General features: G+C 55.6%; 5 protein-coding genes across 7 annotated transcripts; 2 read left to right on the top strand and 3 right to left on the bottom strand.

The window, feature by feature from the left end:
* Positions 1–132: 132 nt before the first annotated feature.
* On the top strand, positions 133–522 carry LOC120672916 (zinc finger A20 and AN1 domain-containing stress-associated protein 5-like). The gene has a single exon (XM_039953539.1). It carries the CDS (start codon positions 133–135, stop codon positions 520–522), a length of 390 nt encoding a protein of 129 aa, XP_039809473.1.
* Positions 523–10,420: 9,898 nt separating this feature from the next.
* Positions 10,421–11,807, top strand: LOC120676638. 3 transcript variants are annotated; one of them, XM_039957952.1, is made up of 4 exons: positions 10,421–11,031; positions 11,123–11,239; positions 11,329–11,383; positions 11,473–11,807. In XM_039957952.1, exons 1-4 carry the CDS (start codon positions 10,564–10,566, stop codon positions 11,631–11,633), a joined length of 801 nt encoding a protein of 266 aa, XP_039813886.1. In that variant the 5' UTR covers positions 10,421–10,563; the 3' UTR covers positions 11,634–11,807. The 3 variants fall into 3 exon arrangements, with proteins under 3 accessions (XP_039813886.1, XP_039813887.1, XP_039813884.1); XM_039957950.1 differs by having other exon boundaries at positions 10,436–11,031; positions 11,329–11,409; XM_039957953.1 differs by lacking the exon at positions 11,329–11,383.
* On the bottom strand, positions 11,799–14,184 carry LOC120676637 (probable hexosyltransferase MUCI70). Its single transcript, XM_039957949.1, has 4 exons — positions 13,878–14,184; positions 13,364–13,576; positions 12,527–13,111; positions 11,799–12,272 (listed from the first exon to the last, which is right to left on the bottom strand). The coding sequence occupies exons 1-4, from the start codon at positions 14,137–14,139 to the stop codon at positions 11,944–11,946; spliced, it is 1,389 nt and encodes a 462-aa protein (XP_039813883.1). The 5' UTR covers positions 14,140–14,184; the 3' UTR covers positions 11,799–11,943.
* Positions 14,185–15,003: 819 nt separating this feature from the next.
* On the bottom strand, positions 15,004–16,289 carry LOC120673454 (heme-binding protein 2-like). The gene is made up of 2 exons (XM_039954289.1): positions 15,813–16,289; positions 15,004–15,622 (listed from the first exon to the last, which is right to left on the bottom strand). The coding sequence occupies exons 1-2, from the start codon at positions 16,058–16,060 to the stop codon at positions 15,193–15,195; spliced, it is 678 nt and encodes a 225-aa protein (XP_039810223.1). The 5' UTR covers positions 16,061–16,289; the 3' UTR covers positions 15,004–15,192.
* Positions 16,290–18,323: 2,034 nt separating this feature from the next.
* On the bottom strand, positions 18,324–19,522 carry LOC120673455. The gene has a single exon (XM_039954290.1). It carries the CDS (start codon positions 19,013–19,015, stop codon positions 18,509–18,511), a length of 507 nt encoding a protein of 168 aa, XP_039810224.1. The 5' UTR covers positions 19,016–19,522; the 3' UTR covers positions 18,324–18,508.
* Between the last annotated feature and the right edge of the window lie 1,552 nt (positions 19,523–21,074).

Below are 21,074 nucleotides of genomic sequence, written 5' to 3'. Positions count from 1 at the left end.
TCCTATGCCGCCGGCACCCCCCTGATCACGATCGTGTTCTGTCTTCCTCCTCTCCTCGGAGCGCGCGCCGCCGCTCCGAAGCTGTGCGCCGCCGCCGGCTGCAGCTTCTTCGGCAGCCCGGCCACGCACAGCATGTGCTCCGTCTGCTACAAGAAGCACCACGGCATCTTCGTCGGGGGTTCCGGCGCTTCCACCGCCGCCACGGCGTTCGAACCGGCGGCGGAGGCGGCGCCCAGCGCCAGCGTCTCTTTCACACCCGCTGGCGCCGCATCAATACCATTACCACCCTCGTCCACGGCGCCCGAGGCAGCGAGGGAGCCGCAGCAGCCAAGTCGGTCCGTGGCGTGCTGCAAGAAGGTGGGGCTGACAGGGTTCGTGTGCCGATGCGGGAAGACCTTCTGCGGGAGGCACCGCTACACGGAGGAGCACGGCTGCGCTTTTGACTTCAAGGGCGCCGACCGCGGCGCCATCGCCCGGACAAACCCCCTGATCAAGGGAGAGAAGCTGCCCGGCAGAATCTGATCGATCGTCGCGGTTGACGCCCCGTGCAATGGTTTATGCAGCTCTACATTCTCTATATATGGCCGCAGGCCGGCCCTCGCAACATCGACTCTCGTCTATGAGGAGCGTCTGGCTAGATTCATATGGCCAGGGCTTAAATCCGTGCGTGCTGTTTGTAACTAGCTGATGTTTGAGAAGATGACCCGCATTCATATATATGAGTTTATTCTTGTCCTCCTTTTCCTCGTATCAAAGATCGTATTCGTATATGCTTTCTCGATCTGGCTTGTCGCAATGTCAAACACCTCACACACTGGATGATTCCTGTCGTGGTGTTGCAAACCACGGCCGGGTGGCGGAAGGCACCCGCCCTAGCCCAGAGGGTGTGTACTCAGGGGGTAGCTAGTCTTAGATCGATCTCCCTCAAGAACACGATGAACACAGCAGGATTTAGAGTGGTTCGGGCCGCCGGAGCGTAATACCCTACGTCCACTGTGTGTTGTATTGCCTTCCCACGAGAGTGAGAAGTTCGCTAGAGCTTGAGTCTGGATTGTGGAGATGATGTGTGAACCTCCTGTGTTCTAGCGGGCGTGCTCTCCCTTTTATATGTCCAAGGGGAGCACGTACACTGAGCGGGGCCCCGACATGTGGACCCGGCGATGTATTATAAACTACACTTTGGCCTTCAATGGCTCAGATCCGGAGATCTTGTCGTCGGCTTCTGTGCGTAGCTTCTGACCAGGGATGGTCTTGAGTTGTCCTGTCAGAGTAGAGTCTAGCCTTTGCAGTCGCGCGTCGAGGTCACGATGAAGCGCCGAACTACTGACTCAGTCTACTGTAGCAGCGTGCACTGTTGCTTCAGTCAGTAGCTGGTCATCATGACTCGTCGCTCATGCGCGCAGCGCTGAGTCTTTAATGCTTGTCTCGGTATCTGGCGATCCACAGTGTGGACTGACAAAAGCTGCCCCGTGCCCAGAAGCAGCAGATCCCGCCTCAACCACTCGCACTTAATGCGGGTGGGTGAGGGAGCTTCCAGCGGAAGGCTGGCGCCCGCGCCCGCGTCTGCGTGACACGTGGCGGCTCCGGACCCCACCCGAGCAGCTTGCTGAGCCGAGAGCTCACGGGGGTCCGGGTAGGCACGTGGAGGTCCCGGACCTGCCTGCGGGAGTCCGGATGGCACGTGGAGGTCCCGGACCCGCCTGCGGGGGTCCGGGTCCGCGGCCACAGGTGCTGAGCATTTCCACCTCTGGGACACGTGGTGACACCGGACCCGTCCCCAAACGGGAAGCGGGTCCGGCACCGTTGGTCCGGTGAGATGGAGTCGGAACCCAGGAGTCCGGCTGCTCAGCTCCTTAGGGCGTAGTTACGGATAACTACGCGAGTCTTGGCACAGTAGGAGTGGGTACCCCAGTTGTAGGGTACTGTCGGTACCCTGCAACTGGGGTACCCACTCCTACTGTGCCAAGACTCGCGTAGTTATCCGTAACTACGCCCTAAGGAGCTGAGCAGCCGGACCCCTGGGGTCCGACTCCATCTCACCGGACCAACGGTCCCGGACCCGCTTCCCGCTCGGGGACGGGTCCGGTGTCACCACGTGTCCTAGAGGTGGAAATGCTCAGTACCTGTGGCCGCGGACCCAGACCCCCGCAGGTGGGTCCGGGACCTCCACGTGCCATCCGGACCCCCGCAGGTGGGTCCGGGACCTCCACGTGCCTATCCGGACCCCCGTGAGCTCTCGGCTCAGCTAGCTGCTCGGGAGGGGTCCGGAGCCGCCACGTGTCACGCGGGCGCGGGCGCAAGCCTTCCGCTGGAAGCTCCCTCACCCACCCGCATTAAGTGCGAGTGGTTGAGGTGGGCTCTGCTGCCTCTGGGCACGGGGCAGCTTTTGTCAGTCCACACTATGGATCGCCAATTACCGACGCAGCTCGTCATTTACCAAGACAAGCATTAAAGACTCAGCGCCGTGCGCATGCGCGACGAGTCATGATGACCAGCTACTGACTGGAGCAACAGTGCACACTGCTACAGTGGACTGAGTCAGTAGTTCGGCGCTTCATCATGACCTCGACGCGCGGCTGCAGAGGCTAGACTCTACTCTGACAGGACAGCTCAAGACCATCCCTGGTCAGAAGCTACGCACGGAAGCCGACGACAAGATCTCCGGATCTGAGGCATTGAAGGCCAAAGTGTAGTTTATAATACATCGCCGGGTCCACATGTCGGGGCCCCGCTCAGTGTACGTGCTACCCTTGGACATATAAAAGGGAGAGCACACCCGCTAGAACACAAGATCCTCAGACTCTCTCAAGACTCAGCTAGAGAGCGCGAGGCAATACAACACACAGTGGACGTAGGGTATTACGCTCCGGCGGCCCGAACCACTCTAAACCAGCTGTGTTCATCGCGTTCTTGAGTGAGATCGAACTAAGACTAGCTAACCCCCGAGTACACACCCTCTGGGCTAGGGCGGGTGCCTTCCGCCACCCGGCCGTGGTTTGCAACACCACGACATTTGGCGCGCCAGGTAGGGGCTTCTAGCTAGTCGCAGTTCGTCTCTTGCCCATCTCCATGGCTCGGGTGGTTGAGCACTCCCACCACCACGACGACGTGGAGATGACGGAGGGTGTGGCGTCATCCGCGCCACACGCCTCGCCTTCCTGCACCAGGGGCAGCCGTGCCCGTGGAGCAGCCACCGTTGGCAGCGGCGCGCGCTGCACGACGGCAAGAGTCAGGGCGCCCGTCAAGGGCCCCCTCACAAGCTGCGAGCGGCGGAGCGACAAATCCCAGCTCGCAGCATACCTCACTCATGTGAGGAAGCCCGCTCCGGCGGAAAACCGACTCCGGTCGCACCAAGCCCGCTCCGGCGGAAAGCCGACTCCGGTCGCACGAAGCCCGCTCGGCGGGAAGCCGACTCCGGTCGCACCAAGCCCGCTCCGGCGGAAAGCCGACTCCGGTCGCACGAAGCCCGCTCCGGCGAAAAGCCCACTCCGGTCGCGCTAAGCCGACTCTGGTGGCTCTCCGGCGGAAAGCCGACTCCGGTCGCACCCCCGACTCTACATCTCTGTAAGTCCTACCCTTAGAGGCCCAGCAGGGAATAAAGCCTTTTCCTTTGTAACTAGGTAGTACTTCCGTGTGGTCCAGTCCGGTGAGCCTCCCTCGTGGAGGGGTCCGGACCTCTGCGAACCAGGTTCAGGGAAGCGTACTCACCCTCCGGGGAGGTCCGGAGCCGTGTAGCCGCTTAGCCTGGTTCCGTACCCTAAGCCTGCATGCTCTACCTCCCTAGGGCGAGTACCGTAGTACCTAAGACTGGGGGCCCGGGGGTCCGGACAGCTCCGGCCTCATAAACCCGTGTTCTGGCTTACATCGCACATCTCATGTACATCTAGTTATAAAGGAAAAAGTTTATTCTCAGTTCGCCTCTAAGGATGTTACATTCCAATTTCAATTTACGCATTCTGTTTGCGCTAACCCCCACGTGGCTTCTTACTCTTGTGCGGTGATTGTGGTCCGAATTGAGTTGGCTAGTTAGTGACTTAGCTCGAGACCCCTCATGGAAGAGAGGGGTTCGGACCCCTGGGAACCTGCAGGTTCAGGGAAGCGCACTCATTCTCCGGGGAGGTCCGGAGCCGTGTAGCCGCTTAGCCTGGTTCCGTACCCTAAGCCTGCACGCACCACCTCCTGTGAATGAGTGCCGTAGTACCTAGGACTGGGAACCTGGAGGTCCGGACTTTCTCTTAACCTAAAGGCCGGCCCCTTGAGCTCCGTTCACTGAACCTAGCTGTCTATCTCAAAGGATTACAGCCAACAGGAATTGGGACCCGTGGGCACGCTACTAAGCATCTACCTTGAGTCATGTGCAGGTCCAAACGTGATGATGCAGCAGGTGACCCAAAGGATGGACGACGCGGGGCAAGACCCTTGCGGCGCGCACCGCTGGGCGCCAGAAGCAGCCAAGTTGCTCACAGTAGTGGCCCCACCTGCGGGTTCGTTGCCTCTCCCGAGGCGGGCCCGGGGGCCTCTGTCGGTACCCTGCAACTGGGGTACCCACTCCTACTGTGCCAAGACTCGCGTAGTTATCCGTAACTACGCCCTAAGGAGCTGAGCAGCCGGACCCCTGGGGTCCGACTCCATCTCACCGGACCAACGGTCCCGGACCCGCTTCCCGCTCGGGGACGGGTCCGGTGTCACCACGTGTCCTAGAGGTCGGACCCAGACCCCCGCAGGTGGGTCCGGGACCTCCACGTGCCATCCGGACCCCCGCAGGTGGGTCCGGGACCTCCACGTGCCTATCCGGACCCCCGTGAGCTCTCGGCTCAGCTAGCTGCTCGGGAGGGGTCCGGAGCCGCCACGTGTCACGCGGGCGCGGGCGCAAGCCTTCCGCTGGAAGCTCCCTCACCCACCCGCATTAAGTGCGAGTGGTTGAGGTGGGCTCTGCTGCCTCTGGGCACGGGGCAGCTTTTGTCAGTCCACACTATGGATCGCCAATTACCGACGCAGCTCGTCATTTACCAAGACAAGCATTAAAGACTCAGCGCCGTGCGCATGCGCGACGAGTCATGATGACCAGCTACTGACTGGAGCAACAGTGCACACTGCTACAGTGGACTGAGTCAGTAGTTCGGCGCTTCATCATGACCTCGACGCGCGGCTGCAGAGGCTAGACTCTACTCTGACAGGACAGCTCAAGACCATCCCTGGTCAGAAGCTACGCACGGAAGCCGACGACAAGATCTCCGGATCTGAGGCATTGAAGGCCAAAGTGTAGTTTATAATACATCGCCGGGTCCACATGTCGGGGCCCCGCTCAGTGTACGTGCTACCCTTGGACATATAAAAGGGAGAGCACACCCGCTAGAACACAAGATCCTCAGACTCTCTCAAGACTCAGCTAGAGAGCGCGAGGCAATACAACACACAGTGGACGTAGGGTATTACGCTCCGGCGGCCCGAACCACTCTAAACCAGCTGTGTTCATCGCGTTCTTGAGTGAGATCGAACTAAGACTAGCTAACCCCCGAGTACACACCCTCTGGGCTAGGGCGGGTGCCTTCCGCCACCCGGCCGTGGTTTGCAACACCACGACAGGTACCGACAGTGGCCCCCGGGCCCGCCTCGGGAGAGGCAACGAACCCGCAGGTGGGGCCACTACTGTGAGCAACTTGGCTGCTTCTGGCACCCAGCGGTGCGCGCCGCAAGGGTCTTGCCCTGTATCGTCCATCCCTTGGGTCACCTGCTGCATCATCACGTTTGGACCTGCACATGACTCAAGGTAGATGCTTAGTAGCGTGCCCACGGGTCCCAAATCCTGTTGGCTGTAATCCTTTGAGATGGATAGCTAGGTTCAGTGAACGAAGCTCAAGGGGCCGGCCTTTAGGTTAAGAGAAAGTCCGGACCTCCAGGTTCCCAGTCCTAGGTACTACGGCACTCATTCACAGGAGGTGGTGCGTGCAGGCTTAGGGTACGGAACCAGGCTAAGCGGCTACACGGCTCCGGACCTCCCCGGAGAATGAGTGCGCTTCCCTGAACCTGCAGGTTCCCAGGGGTCCGAACCCCTCTCTTCCATGAGGGGTCTCGAGCTAAGTCACTAACTAGCCAACTCAATTCGGACCACAATCACCGCACAAGAGTAAGAAGCCACGTGGGGGTTAGCGCAAACAGAATGCGTAGATCGAAATTGGAATGTAACATCCTTAGAGGCGAACTGAGAATAAACTTTTCCTTTATAACTAGATGTACATGAGATGTGCGATGTAAGCCAGAACACGGGTTTATGAGGCCGGAGCTGTCCGGACCTCCGGGCCCCCAGTCTTAGGTACTACGGTACTCACCCTAGGGAGGTAGAGCATGCAGGCTTAGGGTACGGAACCAGGCTAAGCGGCTACACGGCTCCGGACCTCCCCGGAGGGTGAATACGCTTCCCTGAACCTGGTTCGCAGAGGTCCGGACCCCTCCACGGGGGAGGCTCACCGGACTGGACCACACGGAAGTACTACATAGTTACAAAGGAAAAGATTTTATTCCCTGCTGGGCCTCTAAGAGTAGGACTTACAGAGATGTAGAGTCGGGGGTACGACCGGAGTCGGCTTTCCGCCGGAGAGAGCCACTAGAGCCGGCTTTCCGCCGGAGCGGGCTTGGTGCGACCGGAGTCGGCTTTCCGCCGGAGCGGCTTGGTGCGACCGGAGTCGGCTTTCCGCCGGAGCGGGCTTGGTGCGACCGGAGTCGGCAGTCCGCCGGAGCGGGCTTGGTGCGACCGGAGTCGGCTTTCCGCCGGAGCGGGCTTCCTCTCATGAGTGAGGTATGCTGTGAGCTGGGATTTGTCGCTCCGCCGCTCGCAGCTTGTGAGGGGGCCCTTGACGGGTGCCCTGACTCTTGCCGGCGGGCGGCGCGCGCCGCCGCCAACGGTGGCTGCTCCACAGGCACAGTTGCCCCTGGAGCAGGAACGCGAGAGGCATGTGGCGTGGAGGACGCCACCCCCTCCGTCATCTCCACGTCGTCCACGCGAACCATGGGGACGAAGAAGATGATGAAATGCGACCAGCTAGCGCCCCTACCTGGCGCGCCAAATGTCGTGGTGTTGCAAACCACGGCCGGGTGGCGGAAGGCACCCGCCCTAGCCCAGAGGGTGTGTACTCAGGGGGTAGCTAGTCTTAGATCGATCTCCCTCAAGAACACGATGAACACAGCAGGATTTAGAGTGGTTCGGGCCGCCGGAGCGTAATACCCTACGTCCACTGTGTGTTGTATTGCCTTCCCACGAGAGTGAGAAGTTCGCTAGAGCTTGAGTCTGGATTGTGGAGATGATGTGTGAACCTCCTGTGTTCTAGCGGGCGTGCTCTCCCTTTTATATGTCCAAGGGGAGCACGTACACTGAGCGGGGCCCCGACATGTGGACCCGGCGATGTATTATAAACTACACTTTGGCCTTCAATGGCTCAGATCCGGAGATCTTGTCGTCGGCTTCTGTGCGTAGCTTCTGACCAGGGATGGTCTTGAGTTGTCCTGTCAGAGTAGAGTCTAGCCTTTGCAGTCGCGCGTCGAGGTCACGATGAAGCGCCGAACTACTGACTCAGTCTACTGTAGCAGCGTGCACTGTTGCTTCAGTCAGTAGCTGGTCATCATGACTCGTCGCTCATGCGCGCAGCGCTGAGTCTTTAATGCTTGTCTCGGTATCTGGCGATCCACAGTGTGGACTGACAAAAGCTGCCCCGTGCCCAGAAGCAGCAGATCCCGCCTCAACCACTCGCACTTAATGCGGGTGGGTGAGGGAGCTTCCAGCGGAAGGCTGGCGCCCGCGCCCGCGTCTGCGTGACACGTGGCGGCTCCGGACCCCACCCGAGCAGCTTGCTGAGCCGAGAGCTCACGGGGGTCCGGGTAGGCACGTGGAGGTCCCGGACCTGCCTGCGGGAGTCCGGATGGCACGTGGAGGTCCCGGACCCGCCTGCGGGGGTCCGGGTCCGCGGCCACAGGTGCTGAGCATTTCCACCTCTGGGACACGTGGTGACACCGGACCCGTCCCCAAACGGGAAGCGGGTCCGGCACCGTTGGTCCGGTGAGATGGAGTCGGAACCCAGGAGTCCGGCTGCTCAGCTCCTTAGGGCGTAGTTACGGATAACTACGCGAGTCTTGGCACAGTAGGAGTGGGTACCCCAGTTGTAGGGTACCGACAATTCCGATGACTAAAACTGGTAACTATTGTTGTTTTGAATTCCGCAACAAATTGTTTTCTTTCAAGCTGTTGTTTTCACTTGATCTTGTTTTAAGAGGACTAGCCTATCAATCCGCGTGGAGCATGGACCAATCAGAATTGATACAAAGTTGAATCTTATAGCTTGTTGTAATGGATTTTTTTTTCATATCACACCTCCACATGTGTTTGATATATATTTAATTGAACTATTTATTTGTGAATTAGTATTCTTATCTCTTCTATCACACATGAATATATGGTGACACATATCGTGGTAATATTTTTAAATAAATAATACATAAATAATATACTAATAATTATAGAAAAATTTATATTGGTGCATATTAATACTTTTTATATAATTTAGATTTGGATTTAGGGTTTAGTTTAACTTTTAATATAACATAATTAGATAATTTATATGCAAATTTAGGGGGTTATTTGTAATATTTTTTATAATAGTATAGGTGGGTAATTTACACGAAGATGGTTACTTTAAATTTTTAATAATGGCAGATGTGGGTAATTTAGATACATGTTTAGGCGGTTACTTTAGTCTATTTTTTAATGGTGGAGGTGGGAAATTTATTAAGAATGATAACAGATTCAACGACTATTATGATCAGAGTCGTTGGATTGTTGGTCGGATGTTTCTAATTTTTTTGAGAATTTCTAGAATTTATTTATTTTTTAGAGTGTCCACTAGGTTCCTAGATGACTTCACGTGAAGCTTTCAAAGGAGCCTCCAATTAATATGCTCCAATTAATATGGTCGAATGTTTCTAATTTTTGTGAAAGTTTCTAGAATTTCTCTATTTTTTTTAAAATGTCCACCTATAATTCTAGGTGGTTTCACGTGAAGTCTTTAAAGAACCCTCCAATTAGTAATAGTAAGATAAAAAAATATTCTCTCTTATGTAGTTCTGCTAGCATAGCCTGCACCAAATTTTTTAAGAGGATCAAGAGCAAAAGATAAAGTGAAAAGAGATACGAGCTAGTAGCATACCTCTTTCGCCATTTGGTTCTGACGAGGATCACACACAGAAGTACAGTCTGTAACACCGTTCCGATCAACACGCCGACCCGAATACCCTGAAACAACATACGAAATCAGTGAGCTGCCCTTCGAGGAAGCCAGCGTTGAGCTTACTGTTGCGTTGAGCTTCAGCTTGAAGCCAAACGCCGCTGCGAGGGGCAGGCCGACGAGGATAGTAGCAGCCGGTGTTGACGAACGCGACCAAGTAAGGACTGCCACCCGGCACCGATCGCCACCCCTGCGACCATCAACAACAGAGCATGCATGAATGAAAAGAAACAACTGAAAAATGCCAACGCGCCGGCCACGTCTCGCAGGCTGCCGCGGTTTGCGCCCTGAATGCTGTCATCGACGGCGTGTCCACGGAGGCCACGGACGCGGTCACCAGACACCAGTTCACCACTCGCCGCCGGCGGCGAGCGCGGCCCTCCAAGAGGAGGCGCTTGGACCTCTCTAAACTGAAGCGGCGGCGGTTCAGTTCACGGCCGGGTATGCACGCGACAAGGCTAAAGGCTAGCCCGTTTCCGCCCTGGCGCTTCCCGTCCCGGCGACGCAGCAGGCCGCGCGCGGAGGCGTGCGGCGGGAAAGAAAAGGTCACGGCAGATCAGGTACCCGGCTTCCAAAGCGCGACGCCGGGATGGCCATCGGTGAAAGAGTTTGCTCTTGCACGCGACGGTGAGCTCCCCGGCGACGCTTAGCGCGACAACGTCCACGAGCTGGGCGAGCGCCATGGCGAGACACCGAGCGAGCAGTTGAGAACCGGGACGTGGGGTGGACGGTATTTCATCTACCGTCCGGACTTGACGCCCCGGGTTCGTCGGATCTGCATCCTACGGCCAAGATGCGACTTGACGATAGCGACCCTACGGAGGAGAGCTCTCTGGGCCAAATCGTAGGCCCATGCCTTTTCATTTGCTAAGGCCCATATCCGCCTGACGCCGCTGGGCTGGAGCTGGACTTTTCAATGCCGGAAGGCCTGCCTGCCTGTCGGTCCCCCGGACCAGGTCTCCTCCGTCCGGCGACTCGCCGCCGCCGGCTGGCACGAACCGGCGATGTCCGATGACATGGTCCAGTCAGCAAAGTAGACAGTGCCCGGCCTACACCTGAAGCTTTGGAGCCTAGGTTTTAATCAAGCAGACAAAAGGCAGAGCGCACTGGATGCCTTGCTTGCGGTGTTCGACGACGCAAAGCACGATGCAGAGACAATGGCGCGCAGGATGATGCCGTAGCTCGCCAGTCGCCACGGATAAAAGCAAAAGAGGAAGCAACAGCAAGGTCTAGCACTACGGCGATCATCAAACGACAACGCTGCAACAGAGCTGGACATTCCAATTGGCTCATGGAAGCATCTCTCAGCACGTTGCACGCGGCTGCTGCCACCGGGGCCAGCGCCGCTCCTCTCTCCCTGCACCGCTGCCGCGGCGGCGCGCGCACCAGGGCCCCCGCCGTGCGCGCCCAGGGGGCGGCGCGGGAACCGGATCCCCGTGCGGTGCCGGTGGCCAACGGAGGAGGGCCGCCGGCGCTGCCCAGGGCCGCGCTGAGGGTGGGCGCCGGCGTGGCGCTCGCGCTCGCGCTGGGCGGCGCCTCGTGGACGGCGCGCGGCGGGAGCGCCGCCGGCCCTGGCCCTGCCCTGCAGCCGGCCATGGTGTGCGCTCTCAACGCCGTCACCGACGGCGCGTCGCGCGCCGGCGCCGCGACCATGAAGACGAGCGTGGACGCGCTCTCCGACTCGCTGTTCCGCCGCGAGGACTCGCCCAGGGACCGCGCCACGCTCATGGACCTCGTCTTCGAGCAAGTCACCAAGGAGGTATGCTTCTCCTCACCTCACGTACAGAATACAGATCAAGGCCACCTTGCTGGTGCTAACACTATCGAGCTCGTGTTTGTGGCATGGGCAGCATATCACCGACAGGGGCAAGCTGACGAGCCTGCTTCAGAAGGAGTTCTCGGCGTCGCGCGACTCGGAGAGGAAGCTTGACCTGGGCTTGCTGCTCACTGACGTTCTGATCAATCAGGTGAGTTACCATTTCCACTTGCCACGTGGCATGCAGTCGTGCTCCATCCATTAGTGATCTAGCACTATGTGTTTTGTCATGCACTGCAGAGAGACTGGCAGAGGGCAAAAGAAGTTTGCCAGCAGCTCACCGGCCGCTCCCAACGTGACTCGAGGCCTTACCTTCATTTGGTAATGTTTGCAAATCTGTCCAGTTTCTGAACTTTTTTTGTTCTGAATGTTGTGTTTCTTCAGGCTGTGATCAACATGATGATGGCAGTGGAAGGCATGCTGTCCCCAGACACGGCCACCACCGACGACATCGAGAAGATGACCAAGAACGCCATGGACGCCTGGAAGGAATTCAAGAACAAGAGCGAGCTAGCCAAGGGGTCCGCAGACTCCGCCTGATGTAACACCGTGCTTGCAGTTTGCCAGAAGCCGAAGATTTCTGTTGAGTGCTGACTTATCCAGTGATGACTGATGAATTTGTGTGCTCTTGTGAACCTGTCCAAGTAGTTGCTTGTGATGTTGTTTCAGTTCCAATGCTTTTTCACTAAATGTTCTAATGAAGAAAATTATTTTTCAAATTGTTTGATTATTTACCAAAATTCTACTCTATCAAAATTTCCTTGCAGTAGTATGCCAGCATATGTACACTCATGCAATCTTCAGAAAGAAAAGGAAATGAAAACCACAATGGGGCCGGGCACATCTGCCGAAACTTTACTCAGGCGAGTCCCCCCACATCTTCAGAAGATATCTCTCGCAGCTCCTCCGGGTGATGTCTCTTGAGGATGCCATCCTAGTGACCCCCTGCTTCCCTCCTCCCCGGCCGTCAGGCTTCAAGTTGTGCCGGTACTCGACGGCGATGTGCTCGAACACCTCGACCTCGAACATGTTGATGCTCACCTTGGGGCTCATCTGGTCCCTGACGTAGGCGAAGGCGAGCTGATCCCGCGGGTTGAACGCCTCCAGCTCGTTGAACAGCAGGCAGGAGAAGAGGTCGCTGGCCAGGCCGTGCCTCCTGATGATGATCGCCGTGTCCGGCACGTCTACAGCATGACAAAGAACACGTACAATGATCATGATCCCGTATTCTGATTCTTTCTGTTGCCACACGCTACCATGTAGTAGCCCGTGTCATCAATCTTGACCCATTAGCTTTCTCGTTCTTGTTCATCTTATAGACGTGGTTGAACTGTCAGTTTCCGTTGCAATGGCGTTCGTTTTTTCGTTTAATCGAACAAGATAGATACCAAAATCATTGCAGGCGTGTACTAGTTGTGTCCCTGTCTGCATTTCATACCTGATGGATATGGGAGCTTGCTGGGGGACCATGGCTGCAGGCCGTTGGCGCAGTACGTCTCCATCTGCGCCCTGACAGCCTCCACGTCCCCCCACTTGCGCCACCTCGCCGTCGCGACGGCCTCCTCCATGGTGTGCACGTTGAAGGGGTGCCTGGACACCGCCATGTCCGCGCCCCTGCCGACGAGGAGCGCGTGCGCCAGCAGCAGCGGGTCCGCCGTGAGCTGCATCTTGGCGTCGACCCACACGCTGAACCTGGCGTTCGGGAACAGCCGGTGCAGCAGGTGCTTCGCGACGACGCCGTTCATCGCCGGGCTCTCGTAGGGGAGCTCGCCGGCGTGCAGCGTCACCACGCGCCACGCGCCGACCGTGGCGCCGCCGCCGCCTCCGCCGCGCACGTCCTGTGCTACTGTAAGGATGCCGTGGCGCGCGAGGACCCTGCGGGTGGCGTCGTCGACGAACATGAAGAAGCACGCCGTGGCCAGCGTCCCAGCCCCCAGCCCCCTGGGCTGCCGGATCTTGTCATAGTCGTTCAAGATCGCCGACGCGACCACCACGCCCCTGCAGTTCTCCATGGCCAATCTGTCTGGAAACCGTGAGCGTTAAAGAACAAGTAGTATAGTTCTTGGTCATTGGCTGATTGCGCTACGACTACAAAAGCACCTATGACTTGGAACACAGAAGCACTTATATAAATCTGGCTTGCATCCAAAGGGATTATGATTGGCGATCACAAGAAATGATTACGTCACCATGTGCTGCTACTCGAATTTGTACGAACATGGTCGCGGCTAAAAAAAAATCCCCATTTTCTCGATTAGGTCAGCAACAAACTCACCAGGTTCTGGGATGGGGAATTCCTTGAAGAACCCACAGGGAACCTCCACTTGGTTGTCAGTGTGTCTGAAGAACGATCTCCGCTTCTCAGTCGAGAGGTTCCCTGCAAACGTGTCCCTCCTGCCACTCTGGTACCGAAGGGCAGGTGATCTAGACGCAGACGCCGAGAGGTTGCGGCAGAGGCCATTGATCTCTTCCAAGGCAGTCTTGTAGTCTGCCCAGAAGTGTGAAAGAAACAGAAACACCTTCAGAATAGATGATCGGAACTAGGCAAACAGCAACAAGTAGAGGGTAACATTTTGTAAAAAAAAATTGACCAAAATTTAATTGGCTGTAGAAACACGAAACCAAAATAACGGGGGGGAAAATCGGCAGAAATGGAGAATGACTGTGATCAGACGTGCGAAAAAGGTCACAGGGAGGACCCCCGATCGTTACGATTCGAAGTGACGAGGCATGCGAACGGAAAAGGAAGGCACGCCGCCGGTGCAGCTCGTCCAGGACGACGGAGAGACCTGCCAAGGCGACGGGGCTGGAGCAGAGCGCGCGCGTGACGGGCAGCGCGTGCTTGTGCTCGCCGTACCCGGGCGGGTACTCGAAGAGCGCCGTCTTCGGAGGGGAGGCGGAGGAGGGCAGGAGGCGGGGGCACCGGCGGCCGGGGTCGGAGAAGGAGACGTAGAGCGCGAGCGGGAGTGTGGTGAGGAGGTAGAGCAGCGAGACGCACAGCAGTTTCGACTCCAGCACTGGCGGGCTCCGCACGCGCACCCACCCCACCATCCCCGCAGAGTGATCGTAGGGGGCGGCGCTGGGTTGTTGGTTGGGGGCGTTGCCAGTGGGTGACGCGAGTGGCCAGGGGCGTAGCTTGGGGGGGAGGTGCCTTTCCCAATTTTACATTATAAATTTGAAATGCATTATAAATTTGAAATTTGATTAAATTTTTATATAAATTAATATGATTGGCTCTCTCCTATAATGAAAAAAACAAATTCCTGACTCCGCCCCTGCGAGTGGCTGCGCGGCGTGCGGCGCAGCGAGAGGTTCGCGCCTCTCTCTTGCGTTTGGACTTTGCAGTGTTCCTTGGATCTAGCAAGAAGAAGCGTGCTTGGTTGACCAGGGACGAGGTTTCTACCGTACCTCGTATTTTCGTTACGCACATGCATGATGTGGTTTCTTTACTGCCCGATCGTAGTGGACTAAGTTTTTTAAATTTGGAGGTTCGGTTAATTTACGTGCAAGTCGATTCCTTTTCTTTTGTCAGATCTTGATCATGCTGATATTCGTTGAACAATTCTTCTTTGCATGGAAGAAATGAAATAAGCTGCCGGCAAGTAAATCCATGGCGATGACAAAGGGTGTGTTTAGATTTTTTTGGCGTAAATTTTTAGAAGAGAATCTTACTATTTCGGAGCACTAAATAAAGAATAAATCGCGAGACGAATCCAATGAGTCTAATTAATTCATGATTAATCCATAATTAGTGGATGGTTACTGTATCATCATGTTGCAAATCATGGATTAAACAGACTCATTAGACATCTCGCGATTTACAATCCATCTGTGCAAAAAGTTTTACAAACAAATTTTATTTAGTACTCCATGCATGTGTCCAAATATTCGATGGTGATATTTTTTGGTGTAAAATTTTGGGATCTAAACAAGGCCAAACCAGTGTATTTACTTGAGCATCTTTTATAGCTCACATTATTCATTTGCTGCATCTGACAAGATACACTATTACACTACCTGTTTCTCTCATCAAGAAAAGAGATAGATTATTGAATCGAGCAGGAGCACTTGTACTATCTTGTAGATACATATACAAAGCGCGGATTAGTTGACGTGAGAGCCGACCTTGGCGCCGTCGAAGAGCATCCATATCTCGTTGACCCTGCCACTGAACTCGAACGGCGAGTTGTACTGCGCCACGACGTAGGACGCCGCCTGGCCCTCGTTGACGGCGGCGGCCCACCTTGTCCCCTGCAGGCTGGCGTCGAGCCGCGCGGCCTGCTCGCCGACGTCGGCGTCCGCCACGAAGCCCCCGAACCGGCGCACGGCGGCGAACCTGGCCCCGGCCCAGCGCCGCACGCGCAGGCCCTCGGCCGGCGGCGGGTCCGCCTGGTTCTTGGCCGGCACGTAGAAGCTGACCACGAAGGAGGAGGCGCAGAAGGGCCCGTCGCTGGGCGACACCTCCGTCAGCACCGGCGCCGTCATCTCGATCGTCTCGTTGTACGCGTTCTTGCCCTGGATGTACTTGAACAGCCTGCACGCACGCACGCACACACACCATGGGCCCAGCGTATTCAGCCCAGCCCGTTATATTATTATAAGGCCCCCTATGATGAGCCCAATATATCGGGGCCCATTCGAAGCCCAAAAGGAAGGGCTCCTTCCTCTCCTTGTGGGAGCTGGAAAGGGGTGTGGTGAGCGAGGTGGAGAGAGAGCTTGCTTACTGGAGGAAGCCGGTGCGCGTGGCGGCGACGAAGGAGATGTCCTCGATGGCGGCGGTGGAGACCCACATGGCGTCCGTGTACCGCCGGATCTCGAACCCATTGGCGCTGTCCACCACCTCGTACGCCGGGCACTCGATGCGCTCGCACGTCGGCGGCACCGCGACCGCCGCGGCGACGGCGAGCAGCGCGGCGGCGCCGGCGACGAGGACGAGCAACCTGCTGCTCCGGCGCGCCATGCTTTGCTTCATTCTCTCGCTCGCGCTGCTGCTGCTGATGCGGGTTCGGGGCCGGCGGTTTGGTTCTGGGGCGATCGCGTCCCTGCGGCTGGGGATTGAGCGAGCGTGATAAATACAGGGACTGGCTCAGGATGGGTGCGGCGCAGGCGCTGCCACGTCGCGGGTGTTGGAGCGCTTGGCCACCGTTCCGAGTTGCAGAGCTTTGCTTCAGACTTGAGAGCACAAGCGTGAGGTTAAACCCGGAACGCACAGTAGAAAGTGGGCACTCGTTTTGGTGGTTTCTGAGATTTCTGTTTCTGGTCAGGTTGTCGCATATACACAGGCACGTCTGTAACTGCAGATTCTGGGTTTTTTTTTCCTCTTTCCAGCTCGGTATTATTTATCTGAAGCGGGAAGGCTGATGATATCGACAGTCATTTCTGCTGATAAACTCCGTTCGGCAGCCAGCTTCAGCTCCATCCCAACAATATTTTCCTCTCACACCACTCCAGCTCCAGCCAGCCCAACAGTATTTTTCTCTCACACCATTCCAGCTTCAGCCTGCCGAACGCAATGAAGGAGTGGAGTCAGAACTCAGAACAACCTGCTGATCGGTGTGTTTAGTTCGCCCAATTTTTTGAATTTGACTACTGGAGTACTTTCATTTTTATTTGGTAATTACTACTCAATCATGGATTAATTAGTCTCAAAAGATTCATCTCATCATTTACAACTAAACAGTGCAATTGGTTAATTTTTAAAACTACATTTAATACTTCAAGTATGTGTCCAAAAATTCGATGTGACGGGAAATCTTGAAATTTTTTGGGAACTAAACACTTCACGGAGGATGCCACGTCACCTGATGATTGGCAACCATTAGAAAAATAAGATACAGAACAGCGCTTCCGAATTCAATCTTCGGGGTTATCAAAGTTGGATACTTATTGACGAGGACACCACGAGTACGTTTACACCAGCAACACCTTCTCCAGCGCCTCCAGATGCACCTCCACCCTAGGCGCCACCTTCTGGGCCAATCACTCGGGCCCGTGCAAGAGAATTGAACTTCGTCATGCTACTGAAGAATGAAGGCCCAGAAGAATAGAAGCTGACCCAATAGAGGCCCTTGTGTGGGCGCCTAGGGCTGCGCCCTCCCCCTTTGCCCTGGATGCTAGGGGCGGCGCCCCCATCTCCTGGCCGCCTTTCCCTAAGGGCTGCGCCCCCTCTCCCTCTATTTAGAGAGAGGTTTCTTTTCAATTCAGACTTGAGTTTTGTTTTACATCTAGCTTTAGCTACTCTTGAACACGCGCAAATCAGCGCTGTCCTCGTGTATTCAGAACTCCACCTTCGAGAGATAATCAGATTGCTTGCATCCTTTTTCTTGTTCGTTCTTCGATTGCGGACAGGAAACGATCTTCGTGATCAGGCTGATCTTGCATCAACAAGGTCGGTAACCACAGGGAGTTGGTTCAGCGATTGCATTGGCGCTTCGGGTTCGCTCGTCGTAGTCGGATCGTGAGGGTCATCTTCCGCCAAGTCGAATTTATCCCCACTCACCGAAAGATCGGGCACTCCGGCTCTATCACTTATTACATGTTCTCACCGCACGACTTGGCCCGATGATCAATTTCACAGCTTAGGCCTGCACGCGTAAACAAAAACTAATCTGCTTAATTACCTATGGAGTAGTGTTATCCTAAATACTAAACGGTAAACCATCTGCTGTTTAGCCTATAATTCGAGCAAAGCGGATGTTTAAAGGGGCAAAACGTCTATTTAATAAATGGTTAAAACAATCGATTAAACGGATGGCGTAACACGGTGTAGCGTTTAAATGGTGTGTAAACGGGCTAAACGATCGTTTAGGCAAACAGTGCTACAGAGAAGAAGCAATGTCAAGAAACATTCTTGTTGCCGTTCCTTCAACTTGCAGGCATTCGAAGATTTCCTTTGAGTTTCAGTTTCAAGCCTGGTTGCTCCACTGGTGAGGCAAAGGAGCTCACATCCTACACCTCTGATGAATTCCCCCCTCAGCTATGTATGTTGCTGGAAGTTGGAACATGTTGGATTGTGGAATTGCTGGTTGTCTCTGTCAAGACTCAAGAGTTTGTTGTTATCCTACAACTACAACACTGACGACTCTCAACTCTGCATCTATCTACTACATCGATCTGCAATTTGTGAATTGGCTGAATTGGAGATGAAGCGAATTATGGTGTATTCACTTAGAATTACTAAGATCATTATGAAATCATGGGCAGTCACGAAATCCCCGTAGCACACACAAACACAATTGGAAAGCTCGCCGGTAGGATTGATTCTCGTTTCATTCATAAGTAAATACGAGTATAGAACATAAATAAACTTAAGCAAACAGTAGCAGCAGTACAGACTTCATTATTTATTCAGAAGAGTAGTATTAAGCAGGTAGTTTATCCATCATAAAAAGCACTCCACTCCACGCCGCCACCTGAGCCTTTACTTACTGGTGACGGCGGCGGCGGGCTCCTTGCCGTTGGCTGCGGTGGGGGCCTCCTTGGGCTTGGTCTTGCCGTCGTCTCCCTCCTTGGCGAAGGCGGCGACGGGGAAGGTCCTGCCGAGCCCGGTGGGCGTCTTGAAGGTGATCTTGGACGGGTCGTCCTTCTCGACGAACATGTCGGAGAGGGTGACCCAGATGAGGAGCTCCTTGGTCTTGACGCCGGTCATGCGCTTCATCCGGCGGTCCTCGACGAAGGCGGTGACCTCGGCGGCGTACGAGACCTGGCGCCCGATCTGCTTGAAGGTGTGGGTGAGGGCCTTCTTCTGGCGGAGCCAGACGAAGCCGGTGGAGCGGTTGTAGCCGACCTCCTCCATGTCGGCGAGCGGGAGCAGGCCCAGCGGGAGGTGCACCTCCGCCAGCAGCTCCGTCGACTTCTCCGCGCACAGCGCCGCGCCGCTGTACACCTCCGCGCCCGCGCGGTGCGCCTCGATGGCCTGCGACCCCATGGCTTGGTGCTGACGGATGGGTCGGAGCCGGCGGCCGGCGGCCGGCGGCCGAGCGAGCGAGATCAGGCGAGCGAGTCCCGGCGGCCTGGGGATTCCGGCGAGCTGAGGGGCAATGGCAATGCTGCTGGATCGCTGGGGCTCTGGATCGGGGAGGCGCCGGGGATTTATAGCGGGGGGATCGGGTCGCCGGGGTCCGAGTCGGCGGGGGACGGTTGCCGGTTGGGGTGCGGGGGATTTAAGGCGGGGTTTAGTTAATGCGCTGGGTGCCGTGTTGGTGCCGTGCTCGGCGCGGCGGCTGGCCGTGCAGGCACAGGCACACGCAGGCGGTGGTTGCGCGGGTCTAGCTAATTTACGGTTGACCGTAGGTCTCCCTACGTCGATCTCCCGATCGTTTTTTTTGTTTTTAGTAAGTTTTTATCGTTTTGTGATAAAAAAGGTTTAGAAAAAAAATTCAGAAAATATTTTCGGATAGATAGAAAAAAATTCAAGGGGAATTTTAGAGAGAGAAAAAAAATTCAAGAAAAATTTTAGACAGATAAAAAAATTTCAAGAAAAAAATTGAGAGAGATGGAAAAAAATTCTGAAGAGATAGGAAAAAAATTAACGAGAAAAAATTTATGCAAAAATCAATTGAAAAAATACATTAAAAAAAATTGAAGGTAGAAAATTTTTTATTCAGATTATAAAAGATAAAGAAAAAAACAACCCGGCGGCGGGCGGCGGTGCCTCCTCCCCACCACCGGCTTGCTGCGCCGTCTCCGCTCCTCGCCGCCACCGCCGTCGCCGGCCCGTTGCAGCTACTTTAGGCTGTGCTGCTCTCGCCCGCCGCCGGAGTTCCAGCCGCCGCGCCCTTGCTCGCCGCGAGAGATCTTTGCCTCCTCGCTCTCTGTGGACTCATGCCTGCTCGCATCGATCTTCACCTTGTCGCTCTCTGTGGGCTCGCACCTGCTCGCATCCTCCGTAGGCTCGGGATCCTCGGGATCCAGCAAAGAGAAAGAGAGAGCAAGAGGAAAACGAAAAGTAACCGGAGAAGAAAGGAGGAGGCTGGCCCCTGGATGGATGAGGATGAAGGACGACGGGAGGAGATAAGATGCGGGGGAATAAAAAAAAGATACAGGTGTGGAGCCCACCATGTGAATTTGGTCGGCGCCTCCACGGACTACTCGACCGGTAGTTCGCTTCCATCCGGTTGACCGTAGAAACAGTATCGAGTGGTTGCGCGCAGGCTTTCTCCAACCATTCCTCGTCCAACTCCCCCCAAACATACTATTTACTATATTTTACTACCTTCCTCCAAAAGATTTCTCCCCCTATAACTCCTTCTCTCCAACCATTCCCCCCATATCTATTCCCCCTATATACTATCACTCATTAACTAACTATTTACTTAACGTTTTTGAATTTAAAAAATCATACAGTATTTGTACTGTCATAATACACATTATCATCGTGTTACGGGACTCAAACGAGATTAATATCGTGAAGAAACGGTGTGATTAGAAATATAGGGGGAGTTGAAACTCCCCCCATATATATAGGGGGAGCTGTGGGGGAGCTGTGGGAGGGCTCGCTCCCCCCAGCCCCCCTACGTAGGGTGGGGGGCGTTATACGGTGTGCCATTGGAGCAAGCCTATTACCGCGTCGGTTTCATGCCTTGAAAACTAGTAAGCGACGGGGATCGCCGGAGCGGCCTCCACCTTCGCCAAGCCGTTGAGCGAACCAACGGCTGCAGGCTCCTCTTGTTTACTACGCTACCCTGTTGCGCTCGTAATGGAACCCGTTGGCCGGAGACCTCGAGGGAGCGCCAGGCCTCAACAGGAGATTTGCCATGGGGAGGCGCCGCCGGCGCCGGTAGCACGCGACCGCCTGACTCGGTGTGCCGTGCCGTCGTGCCGAGGCCCGGTGTCGGCGGTGGCTGCCGGTTCGCGGCTGCTTTCAGCCACCGACAGTTTGCAACACGCGGATGATGTGCCCGCCATGCTGTTAGTGTACGATCGATCGGCTGATATGGTTTAGATGCAAAATTCAAAATTTTAAAATTTTCTTACCGACACATGCA

The sequence above is a fragment of the Panicum virgatum genome, chromosome 5N (genome assembly GCF_016808335.1).
Source record: "Panicum virgatum strain AP13 chromosome 5N, P.virgatum_v5, whole genome shotgun sequence".
Lineage (NCBI taxonomy): Eukaryota > Viridiplantae > Streptophyta > Magnoliopsida > Poales > Poaceae > Panicum > Panicum virgatum.
The sequence above is the reverse complement of the archived record's forward strand: the minus strand, read 5'-3'. Positions and strand labels throughout refer to the sequence as shown.